The sequence below is a fragment of the Plectropomus leopardus genome, chromosome 12 (genome assembly GCF_026936395.1).
Source record: "Plectropomus leopardus strain MGB_pleo_1.0 chromosome 12, ASM2693639v1, whole genome shotgun sequence".
Lineage (NCBI taxonomy): Eukaryota > Metazoa > Chordata > Actinopteri > Perciformes > Serranidae > Plectropomus > Plectropomus leopardus.
The window spans coordinates 10,371,524-10,384,516 of NC_142187.1; the positions used below are offsets into that span (position 1 = coordinate 10,371,524).

The following is a 12,993-nucleotide window of genomic DNA, read 5'->3' on the forward strand; positions in this document are numbered from 1 at the left end:
GATGTTGTGCCTCTAACATAAGCCAGAAAAATGTGACTATAGTTGGTTAGTTTTGCGCATTTTACCATGAAGATCATATTTTCAACAGCAACCGTCTTGGTTACGAGTTAAGCCACCCTGTAAACTCTGGCCTAAAAGCCAGTCTTATTCTTGTGGCAAAGAATAAGACTGGTTCTTACAATAAAACCTGCTACTGTCAGTCCAAATTCTGCTGTTGTAATGTCTGATGAAGCACATTACAAACCAGTGTTTCTCCAACACTGTTTGGCATGTTGGTGTAGGGGGCTTGCCCATCACGTTACTGTGTGCTCACCTTTTTACTCTGAAAACTTGTGGTCCAGGGTTTAGGAAGCTTTCACTGGGAGCCAAATCGGCCACAGAGGTCTCTTACTTTCCCAGACAAACAGACCAGGTGATTTAAACCCACAAACAACAATGAATAAATCATGTTACAAATCAGTGTTTCTCCAACACTGTTTGGCACGTCGGTGCAGGTGGTTCACCTTTTTTCCTCTGATTATTTAAGATCCAGACATTCAGGAGGTTTTCAATGGGAGCCATATTATCCACAGAGGTCTCCTCCTCTCCAAAACTAACAGACCCGGTGATGTAAACCTATAAAATCATTGAATAAAGCAGTTTCATGTTACAGATGTTTTTCCAATTCTGCTTGTTTCAGATGAGCTACTTACTGCAGCGGTGACACGAAAGTGTTAATGGCTCTACCTTGAGTCAGCGTTTGGTTTGTCCTTTTTGGGCTGCTGTAGAAACATGGTGGTGCAACATGGTGATCCCCATAAAAGAAGACCTGCTTCCTATGTAGATGTAAACGGCTCATTCTAAGGTAATGCAAACCCAATGAGTATTTTTCCTGTATTTCTACTCTAACGATAATCATTTATTATATTATATTCCCAAATCCTAAACACTGGACCTTGAAATCTTCTATCTGCCATCTTCCAAAGCATGCATCACATTAACCCTAGGATTACTTAAGTCTTGATGAAACTGCATTACAAATGTATATTCCAAATGTTTCTGATGTCGTGCTTCCTGTGAATCATTTCATTCTGATATAAAGGTGTGTACTGTCCCATTGGTGTTCTTGCTGAATTCCTTTATTTAGATCTGACTCTGGCTGACCCCAGAGCCTCCATCTGTCCTACCGCATGCCAGAAGAGGTCGCACTGTTCAAACACTGCCCCCGCTGTTATCAAAGAGCACTGCTCTGCACAGCCAAGTCCCTCCCTCCATCTCTACGAGCATGATGAAAACGAGCCTAATTTAGCAGTAAATGAATGAGGTGTTTTTCAAGGACTCATTGCATGTAAACGCGAGAGAACAATTTGCATGAGTTGCATGACGTATTTTGTACATTGTAGATGCATCAAACAGAAATCCCTACACTGTCTGCAGTTTTGGAAGCAATGTTCCTTCAAATGTATCATGTTTCATATTAACCCTTTGAAACCTGGATGGACATCACTTTTCTTCTGCTGCATTCAGACACCTTTCACAAGTATTTAAACCTTTGGACTGTAAGCAGATTTGATTTCTCTCAAAAACATGGGGAAAAAATGGCAAAGAGCAACTTGGCAAGAGAAATTACAAGAGATTAGTAGAATTTGGTTGTTTTTTTTAAAGCTAGGGAAATGTCCCTGAGAACTATACATTTAGAATAATCATAATTACATATTTAGTCATTTTATAAAATTATTTATTTATTTATTTATTTATTCATTGTCAATTTCTGGGTCATTCCTCTTAAATTGCTCATAAAGTCCATTTGTCCAAGTTTCAAAGTGTTACAAACAAAGAAAACCAATTCAAAAAAATTGTTATCCCAGTGCTCCTCTCATTTTTCATTTTCCTGTCATCTGTCCTACACCATATTTCGCATCATTTGCTCTATGAAAAATTGAACATATGTCATCCTTATTGCATATTGTTTTGCACCCTTTCTAAGTGTTTTCCTATTTCTACTCTTTCATCATTTGGCTGCAATGTGTCAATTTCTTCACATATTTTTGCTATCTATCTTTTTTTTTAAAAAAAAAACTCTGTGTCACATGCATCTAAATTCTGGAGCTCTATGAGGCTACATCAATTATTCTGGTTTGTGTCCCCCTCGCCACACTGCTTACCCTCTGGTCCTTCCTGCTCATCCCTCATCTCCTCCCACCTCCCTCACCTCCTTGGCCCATCCTGTGGTCAGAGGATGGAGGCTCCAGATGGCTGAGTACCCGCAGCAGAAGGGGGACCCTCGGGGGGCACAAAGGCCGGACAGCAGGGAGCCATATGACCTGAGCCAGACAGCTCTTTAGCACAAAATTAGCCTGGGATGAACGCGTAACACAATTGCATGCTGTTAATACCATCAAAGAGGTATTTGAGTGTCCATTGTGGCCTTTGCAGCTTAACTGGCCTCATTTGTCAAATTTCACAGTCCTTTCAGGTAAGTTGAGGTTTAAAACTTCCTCAGAGGGCAAGCTGCTGTAATATTTTTTCCCAGACTTATTGACTCATTTTTGTAGTTATTCAGTGTCTTTTTGTAGTTGCTTTGCAACTTTGTAGTCTTTTTGTGTTTTGTTGTGGTTGTTTTGTGTTTCTTTGTTGTTGTTTTATGTTGTTTTTATGATGGATTCTCGCTCAAACTTCAACAGAAAAAAATGCTGCTGTCTGATACATTGTTAATATGTAAGTGTTCCCAAAAAAGGTGTGTTTGGGGAAAGTAAATAACACTTAACAAACAATTTCAACATACATGCATCGTAATTTACCTGTTTATGATAAAACTGGCCCGAGATGTGGTTATAAACTAAACTTTGTCTCTTTTTTGAGAGAAGAAGGTTTGACAATATGCCCATGAGATTCAGCTGGTGAAGAGAAATTGTCCTCTGTGCACCACAAGAGGTCACTAATGATTTGAATATGATGCTTTGTCAGACTGATTTTTATGCTTATATCTCTTTTATTTAATACACCCTGTCATGATGTTGAATTTTACTGTGCGCAAGCAGGTTCCGTTTTTAATTTTTTATTCATATACTGCTGTATTTGAAACATATTGGCACATTTCAGCTTTACAGATTGCAGTCAGCTGGCACACCTGGAATGTTATTTCCTGACATCGACCTGCTTCTGATGATGGTAATACCTGACATTTTGAAAATGCAAATAGCGCTGTGTCTTTTTTTTCTTCTTTTTTTTTTAGAGTAACTAATAACCTAATATTAGAGGCTGTATTTAAATGTGTAAATAAGGTAAGTAGGTAGACCTAAATATAACGCACTGCAAGTATAGGATGACATTCTGGCCAACTCAGCATATAAAATAGTCCCAAACATGAAACATTTGATCCAAATTTACAAATTGCAGTCATGCATGATAATTATTATATTTTCATTGTGTCCAATGAGCCAAAATAGAAATAAACTGCTTATTTTAATAATAATAATGATCATTTATAATAATTATTAATAATTATTATATGAATGATAATAATAAACAATAAATACATTTTTTAAAAACAATGAATTCAAAGTCCACTTACTAGCTCTTTCTGGAGCTTTAGCTACTATTCGTGTTCCTTTGAAGCAGGTGTGGGACCCACTTGGGTTCACACACATGGCTTATGCTAGGGCTGCTTGGACACCAAGTGGGTATGGGCCCAATATAGACATCTTATCTGGGGCCCACTTGGCTAAACCCACCCATATGATCAGATGGCATAGGTCTATTGTGGAACTGCTGGAAAATCCCATATATCACTAATTTTTCAGCCCATTTAAAACCCACATGGGCTCCATGTACAAATATTGGCTACTGGGCAAGGTAGTTTTGACCTTCCTACTTCACTACCCTTGCTTTACAAAAAAAAAAAAAAAGAATCACAGTCTACTGTAATGCTACAACAGCTCCCTTCACTGAAAATACCAAATTATGATATTTCATCCCCTGTCTGTGACTGCACATTTCCTCTGTTACCTTTTGTAAAAACCCCTATTAAGAACAAGCGCTCAAATTCTCCAATGCGTTGCATTGAGACAGCTGTTGAGGCTGTGGTTGGTGGCATGTGAGCGTTCCAGCTGTGTTAAGAATTAAAATAGTTTCTCAGCTGCATGCTGGCACTGAATGGTGGAGCAGTCCCATTTAACCAGTGCCCATGTAAACCACATGCACACTTTCCACATACTTGAAATCCGGTGGCTCCTTTTTCATGTTCTCATATCCCTTGTGTTGCAGCCCGTCATGGTCTTATGGGCACTATAAACTACTCTTTACTCAGGAGAGGATGTCTCACTGCACACTATAAAATATGTCCCTCTCAAGTCATAAGTTTTCTTAAAATGTCATTAGATAGTATGAAAAGTATGTCAAGTATGAAAATGGACTTTTGGGGAAGCAGGAGCAAATATGAAATATGATCTACTGTATCAGGTGGATGTTTCTCATTGGTCCCTTTGGCACAGTTGTGTTCAGTGGTACAAATCCATCCAGGTGGCCTGTGTGCTGGGGCAGCTGCTCCTAAAAGCTCCCCAGACGGATTTGGACTGCTTTTTATTTAGGGTTTGGTTTGGTTTCAGACCTGGGTGGAACAGACTGAAATAGGAAAGGAGCAGGTGCACAAGAAAACCTGTGGCTTATAAAAAGTGATGATGTACCATTATATATATATATATATATATATATATATATATATATATATATATATATATATAATTTGGAGTTTTTTTTCTCTGCCTAATCTTAATTCTAACCCCAAATCTAGACTAAACCACACCAATAAGAGGAGTAGTGAAAGAAAAAATGTCTTACAGGAATTTACTCAGCTTTCTATTAGTATTATTATCCCATTTAAATGCTTCAGTAGCTGTAATCTGCACAATTTCCAATCAATATTTTGATTTTAATATATTTTTAATCACTGCTCTCTTCTGTGTGAAATGCTTCTCTGCACGCCAAACATTACCCGTCCTCCCCACAGCGGGGGGCCAGACTGCAACTGTGGCCTTCCCATGGGCCTTCCCTGCTCCTCTGATGCCTTCATGGACCGCTCGTAAACTCCAGCTTTAATCATTTGTCGTCTAAAGCGCAAGACTGAAAAGTATTTATAAACTTGTAGATTAGAATTCTGCCATTAAGAATAATAAGATTACCAATAACAAAATCTAGTCTGATAATATCTGACCTCTAGATGCCAAAACTCTTGTCTTTTTTTCTTTTTTTTAAAAAAAGTATAGGCTACCACTTTGTCGTAGGGTATAACATTTAATTAATTGATTTAATGTGAAATATTACACATACACACACACACACACACACACACACACACATATATGTGAGCAGTATTTGTTTGCCTCCTGCCCTGCATCTCTTAATCCATGTCTCTCTCCCCTTTTGAATTTGTTTTTAGTCATTTTGCTATCTTTCCCTTTCCTTTTCCGATTGTCCCTTTTTTCCTGAAAAGACGCAACAGTCTATGTTGGTACTTCAGCAGTACAATCAGTCGCTCACTCTGCTCTGGCTGTGTTTAGAGATGAATCTAATTGCAGGGGCGGACAAAGGCCACAGAGAGTGTCCTCTATTGTTTTTACACAAAGTTCAGTCTTTCAGCAGCTTTCCCCGCCAATTCAGTAAGTTTTAATTTAGCTATGGCACTGATTTGCCAACAAACAACACCGCCTCACTCTTATAGACTGCCCACTGACCAGGTATGACATCTTTTCTGTAGGCCAACACAGAAGTTGGTGTTATCCTGGTTTCTTTGGCACAAAGCCTATGGACACTTTACAAACCCAGACGAACACGCCTTTACAGACTTCACCGTAGTGTAATTTGCTAATAGCCTAACATTAAGAAATCATACATAAATCCTGAAAGTGGAGTTCATTTGTGAAGATTTTCTTGCTGAACAAAACACTTAAGTAAGTTTGTTTGCCTTAGATATTATTTTCTGCAATCATCCAGGGAACCGGGGTGATGTTAGCTTTCGGGCTGGCCAACAGAAAGACCTCTCACACACACACACACACACACACACACAATCCATACTGAGCGAGGAGCAGTAAATCTGGCAGCATCATGTTGCTATTCATACATCTAATTTCTGTGTTTTAGCACTAATTCCTGGGTCTATTCCCCCACTACGACACCCCTGCTCATATTTGCAATAATTTATGACGCTTCTTTCGCTGCGTCGTTCATGCTTGACATGAAGCTCTGGACTCCAATAGTCTCAAACGCAACATGTGACCGAGCATTAGCTCAGCACAGAGGGAGAGAGACGGGGACTGGGAGAGAGGGAAGGAGGGAGAGAGAAGCTAAACAGGTGGTCTGAAAACACGCAGAAAACAATGTCTTCCGGCGGGGAGAAGCGGAAAGACCTCTCGTCCCCGCTTCTTTAGAGGAATACCGGGACAGCCGCGGAGCCGAACAAACAAAAAAACCCATGCTCCTTTTTTATTTTCAGACGGATTTCTCCTCCTCCTCCTCCACCTCCTCTTCTCGGTTTTACTCCGAATCTGGGCAAGATCTCGGATACTAAACCATGAAAGTCACGGTGTGTTTTGGCAGGACCCGGGTGGTGGTGCCGTGCGGGGATGGAAATATTAAAGTGCACACACTCATCCAGCAGGCTGTCATGAGATACAAGAAAGCTATCGCCAAGGTAAGTGGCGCCTACTTTGTTTTCTTGTGGCTTTTGTTTTCCTGGAAACGATGTTGCGACGTCCTGCGGGCGCACTCAATATGGCGCTAAGTTGAAATAAATGCTAAGAAGAGGTAACGGGGTGCCAGCGTCTGCTGTCCGCGCCGCTCACGAGCACACAAACTCCGCACGCGCGTTATTCGCCGTGTGTTGCTGCTTTGAAAGAAAGGCGCACCGCCATTGTGGTTCTTGTGTTTGTAAACCCACAAAACTTCCTCAGGGATTCAAACTGTGGCACTGAACAAAGCAGTGCGTGGTTTGTTGGAGCGTTTAAGTCATTTTTATTTTTACTTGTTTCTGAGACGTATTTGTACAAACACATGTTTATAGACCTAGTAACCCAGTTGTAAGACCTTTCATGCCTCTGAAAGTTGCCAGCAGAGATTAGCCTACTAGCAAGTTAGCCAGCAGGCTGCAAAAGTAGGACTACAATCTGAGGCGTTCAGGCTGTGGTTCAGAGCAATGTAATTCGCAGCATTAAAGTCCCATTAGTTGCGTCTGCCTAACTTTAATGTGTATATCGAGTGAAACAGTTAAAAGTTCCTCTTTGTTTGACTTGTAACGCACTCATTAATGATGACAGGGAGGGTTAGCTGGAGTATGCCAGTACAGAGAAGTGATGAGAGCCAGAGTCAATGCAAAATGAGCAAAAGCAAGAACAAAAGTGTTTTTGACGACTTAATGTTGCACTTTGGTTTTGGACTGAATGCATATGAAGAAGCCGCCTGCAGCTGCATGGCTGTCTGAGCAGGCACCAGGCCCTGCAGGATAGGGAGGGAAACTGCAGTGCCAAGCTCCAGCTGACTGGTGGAGGCCTGGACCTGACATATAAATCCTGGAGATAAAAGTGAACCTAAGAAAACTTGTAGCAGGGTGTTGGGGTAGCAGCAGATAACCTTTGAACCAGCTTGGTGTTTCATGTGAAAGGTTTTCTGGCTTGATCAGATAAGATGAGTCTTTGTGATACAGGAGCATTGTAAACATCATTATATATTTTTTCTTCTTCCTTGGAATAATTTTTATTTCACCCAAATTCAATAAAGCCCACTTTTTAAAGCATCCACGTCGTTTTAACTTTTGCTCAGATTTATTTAAAAGTACCCATTTGTATGTGTAAAAACCTAAATTTGGCGCACAGTCACCCAACAATAATCTAAGTTTACATAATTCATCTTCACATTTAGGACTTTTTTTTAGCAGAAACTGTGAGACATTTAGGGCAGTACTAAATTCACAGTGGGTAAATCCAACTTTGTTTATTGCCAGCCTTTGTTTAAAGCAGAGATATGTTAAAGCAGCTACTCAAGTGTGATTAATAATGAACACTTTGCCCTTCCATGTTCTAAGTTTAAAGCGTGTCTCTTTTTGTTGTAATGATAGTGACCTAGAAGTCATACTGTATCCTCCTCTCCTTTGAATAATTCAGTGTGAGCAGACAGAAGAGTGCAGGAGAATATCTGTGTGCAGCAGGGAGGCAGGTAAAGAGGGACTAACAGTGAACACTGCTGGACAACTCTCTCTACCTTACTTGTATACCAACTCTTATTCGACTTATTGGTCTAAGAGAAAAAAAACCCAAACAACCTGTTTGTCATTACTGATTCAGAAAGAGGTGTTTTTGGCGTGTGGTTTTGGAGACAGGTCAAGTAATGGAGAGTTTTCCTTGGAATAATTAAATGTGGCATGAATGCTGTAAAATAAAATAAAAAAAAAAAATAAAAAATGGCAGATTTGTACCAGTCAGAAATGCTCTGAATTGAGGTGAAGAAGAACCCTATTTTAAGTCATATTTTGATGCAGAGATTTAATTAGCAGGAATAAATTGGTTCAGTTTGGTTTATAGTTTGCATTGAGGAGATGTACTGTTAATAAGGGGTAGTCTTATTTTGATGCAAAGATTAGTACATTAGCAGGAATGTAGCATAACACAAAGGTGAAAGCAGTGCTCTGTTTATGTCATTAGGGATTGCAACCAAAATATTTTGTCCTTAAAAATGATAGATAATTGTGATAATTGTAATCTCAATATTGATTACTGTCAGTGATTATCATATCAGCTACATCTCATACATCCTGTGGTGTGGTGAAATCAAGTGCGACATATTTGATGTATTGGCACCTCAGCATGCAGAGATGCCACCAAAACATTCAAAAGTGTGGCTATACCCCACGCCAGTCCCCTCACATCATAGGTATTGAGTATTGGTATCGGTTAGGACTGTACCCGACTCAGAATTATGCCAGTTGAATCCGATTTGGCTGTTCAGTATGAATTTCTGATGATTCGTTTTGTTTTCGATACAAACTTTTTAGGTATGAACCGACTATGAGGTGTTCAGCATGACAGCGGCATTCACATAATATATTGAACAAGCTAATGGCACTAACAGCAGGGTGTTTCTGTGCAACAACTTTTTTTTGCAGACGCTAGATGTCAAACCAAAGCCAGAGACTGTATTGTAAGTTGCCGTGAGCTGTGAATTTACCATGTCTAAGCAGAAGGTCCCTCCTCTCTCTTCCCCTGTGCCGCTGTCAGCTCGTCTGCAGCTCCGTGTTATTAAAGAGCAGAGTGAAAGTCGAGAGCTCTTACTCCGCAGTAAAATCTGGGGACTACAACACAGCACATAGCACAGACTAAAACAACTGCGCAATTAGAGGCAAACACAGTTGACAGAGGAGTCTCCGACTGATGAATCGAATCTGAATTTCAAGGGACAGCCCTGGTGTCGGCATCACTTTACAAGGGTAATGGTATTGATACTGGTAATTCTTTAAACAACACCCAGCCCTAGTGCCAGATATTGACAATTTGATATTTTATCACAATATTTACTTCCAGGTTACCAGTGAAAGTCACTACTGCATCTGGCTCAGATCACTGTGGTGTCTTTTTTTCAGGTTATTATCACACTTGAGGAGAGGGCAACTGTCTGGAAAGCCTAAATGTGCTGCTGTTGCATGCAGAGCGAGGATTGAGCCCTTGTGCTCAAAATGAGGCCACACATACAATTCTCATTCCGTCTTCTTCAAGCTTTGATCTAAAATACAAAAAAACAAAAATAAAGCAACCCCCGGAGCTCCTCATGAACTTCTCACCCACAACAAAACCTCAGAATACAACACCCTTGCCATTTAATCACCTCAGATCTGCCTTTATTGCTCCAGTCCCACCCTGCCTACTTTTCATCTGACCAAGGTTGGGCATTTTCGTGTTTCATGTCTAGCGAGTGTCTCAGCAAGTCTTTCGGTCACAGATGTTGTGTTGAAGATCACAGCTTTTTTCAGTCAGCCCGCCCTTAATAAGAGGCCCAAATTTAAGTTTGTTTTTCCTGCTTTAGTGTTTGTATGAACCTTCTTGTAACTTCCCCTGTCATTACAGAGGAATGCTTCCTGCAGAAAAGAAAGAGTCCACTTCTAAGGGCCTTAAGCCATCTCATAACTGTGGAATTAGAAAGACGAGGACACTAGGATGAGCGACAGACACTGTTTGTATGACGCTCACACAGTAATCTTACTGGGCTTGAGATAGGGAACAGTTTTTTCCAGTTTCTGAGCATCTTGAGAGTGAAACGGTGTCTGATTATCCTCCACTGCTCTTTTTCCTTCCACAGATCATAGGGTGGATTCGCACCCTTTCGACTAAGTGTGGCAAGCGTTTAAAATGACACCCTTTGCTTGGAAAACCGTCTGGTGGTTTAATGCTCCAAACCCGCAAGTGACATAAGCATTGGCATGTCAAAAGGACCATGGGATTTGTCTCTTTTTGACTGTTTTTAACGCTCAGTAGTCTCCAGGGGGATATCAGGTGTCTGGATTGTTGTGTCCACATTAGCGCGTGGCAGATTTCCATTCACAGCCTCACACTGCTGGAGTTTCCTCCAGAGAAGTCTGGACTATTGTGTACATATTTCACAGCTGAAGCAGACAGATGTAACATGACTTTGACTGTTCCAGATAATAGGAGCACCGTCAAAATAATTTCACTAAAAGTATAGTAGACAAAAGATTATTATTGTATGTGTATGTGTCTTTCCAGAGATGGACCTATTTGTCACAGAGTAAGATCCTTTTTGTTTAACCAGTGACATCTCTGAAACCACCAGACCCCATTTAAAAAAACAGCAATTTAAGAAATTATTGATCCAACAGATTTTAGCATCTAAGTAGTGAACTAAGGGTTAATTTCAACCAAACCAGAGTTGGTGATTGTTAGAACAATTGAAAGACAAACCAAAAATGTTTTCGTGAGTTTTTTTTGTTGTTTGTTGTTTTGTTGTATTCTTTCATCTTTGAATGAAGTGTTTTATGATGATAAAATCACTGTTTATTTAAATGAAGTCTGGTGGGTTTGTTGGTGGCGATTTTGGGGCTGTTTCTGGTTGAGCAAAAAGGATCTTACTCTTTAAAAAAAAATTTGTCTCTGTGAGATCATTTTTCATAATGTTTTCAGACAGCTAGAATAATAATCTTAGCCTGTCAGTGACAAAAACAAGCACTTCCAGTGGACTTACAGTGACAGTTTTACAATTGCCCCACGTGGTTTTATTGCAGCCTGTTTCGCTGCTGTCGACTGCTGTCTCTCTCAGTACTGGACCAATTTTAAACATCAGTGTTCTCTTTTGTCATTTAGACACAAAAATATAGAAAAAAATAGTGTCCAGGCTGAAAAATGCCAGTGTCACTCTTTAAGTAACTTTTTGTTTTTGGAAACATGTAGTAGAAATAAATTTACGTGGTGCGCATTTAAGTGAAATTTCAACCAGTTAGGGCTGCAGCTTTCATGTATCTGTCACTACTAGGGCTGTTTGATTATTGACTGTTAATATTTTCCATAATTTGGTTGTTAAATGTCAAACATTGTGACAAAATATCCACCCAAGTCCCCAGAGCATGATGAGATGTTTTCAGATTGCTTTGTTTTTATGACCAACAGTCTAAAATCCCCAATTATTCAATTTACAATTAAGCAGAACAAAAATATGCATTAATTTCTCACATTTGAGAAACTGAAACCAGCTAAATCTGGTGTTTTGGATGTGTAAACTGCTTAAACTACTATAATAAGGATTAGCCCACTTTTGCAACCATGCCAGGCTTAAATGCTAAGGCTTGGTTTCCACCAATATTTAAATGGCCAAGTTTTCCAGTTGACCATGGTTTTATTTATTTTTTTTGTATGATGCACTAATATTTCACAGAAAACAGTTCTACTTTGATAGTTAATGAAATGTGGTCATATTCAAAGGCTGACGTGAACAATAAATGTGTTTTGAGCATGTGTCAAACACACATGCTCAAAACACATTTATTCAGTTTCACAGCAACAAAACAACCTTGATGTGGCGCAAGCTCAGAAAAAATGATCACATGTGAGCAGTACTATCACTGACCAACTCCAATCTGTCTTAAATTTTGTCCTGATGTCATGTCTGTGTGCTGCAGAGTGAAGAGATAGTGTGCAGTGTATGGATCTTATGCTTGAGAAGGGCTGGGTGATATGGAGAAAATCAAATTAGTCTGGATTGGTATCTATGTTTGCTTAAAAGTTGTTTTATGGTGGCACTTCACACTGCCACTTTTTTACAAATGACTTTTCTCTAACTTTCTTATTTCCCCGACTGTTATCACTTCATTGTCTAAATTTGGACAGAAAGACTGACAAGGAACATTGTTGCTATTTGTCTGAAAGCGCTAAGAGAACCTGGGACAGCAAACTTATCACACACACACACACACACACACACACACACACACACACACACACACACACACACACACTCACTCTCACACTCACACTCAGTTCCCAGTCCTTTCTCATGTTTTCAAGTATTTTCTCACATGTATACATATTTAGAAAAAGCGCTCAAATTATAATGTTAGTGTTAATTTATTTATATATAAGATAAATAAATGAATACATGTTGTTTTAAATGCTCCTCAGAAGACAGTCACTAGGTCCATCATTGTTCAAAGTAAAAAAAAAATCATACTTTATGATGTTAGTTTTAATAAAACGTATAAAAACGTATCAAACCATTGCACTACTACTGTATTGAACCGAACTGTGAATTTTGTGAACCATTACGCCTCTGTTGAGTAGCATGACCTGAGGTTATTCAGCACATGCAACGTGTCTTTGAGTTTCCTGTTTGCTTAACCAGTGCTACAATGCTGCACTGGTTAAAAAAAATAAAGACTCCGTCAAAATAAAATAATTCTCCATAATTTATGGGCTCTAGGTCCGGGTCCAGATAGGATGCTGTCTCTGTCCTTTCACATGGATG

The 12,993-nt window shown here is 39.6% G+C and overlaps 1 protein-coding gene across 16 annotated transcripts in view; it reads left to right on the plus strand.

Moving 5' to 3' along the window:
- Positions 1 to 6,259: 6,259 nt before the first annotated feature.
- The window catches only part of LOC121951641 (partitioning defective 3 homolog), a 315,087-nt gene continuing 308,353 nt past the window's right edge, over positions 6,260 to 12,993 (plus strand). For 13 of the 16 annotated variants that reach the window (XM_042498042.2, XM_042498045.2, XM_042498046.2 and 10 more), the window contains exon 1: positions 6,261 to 6,670. In XM_042498042.2, the coding sequence (XP_042353976.1) occupies positions 6,551 to 6,670 (120 nt within the window). In that variant the 5' untranslated portion in view covers positions 6,261 to 6,550. Of the gene's footprint in view, positions 6,671 to 12,993 lie in introns of all 16 variants that reach the window. The other 3 variants (XM_042498044.2, XM_042498056.2, XM_042498052.2) reach the window with 1 other exon arrangement.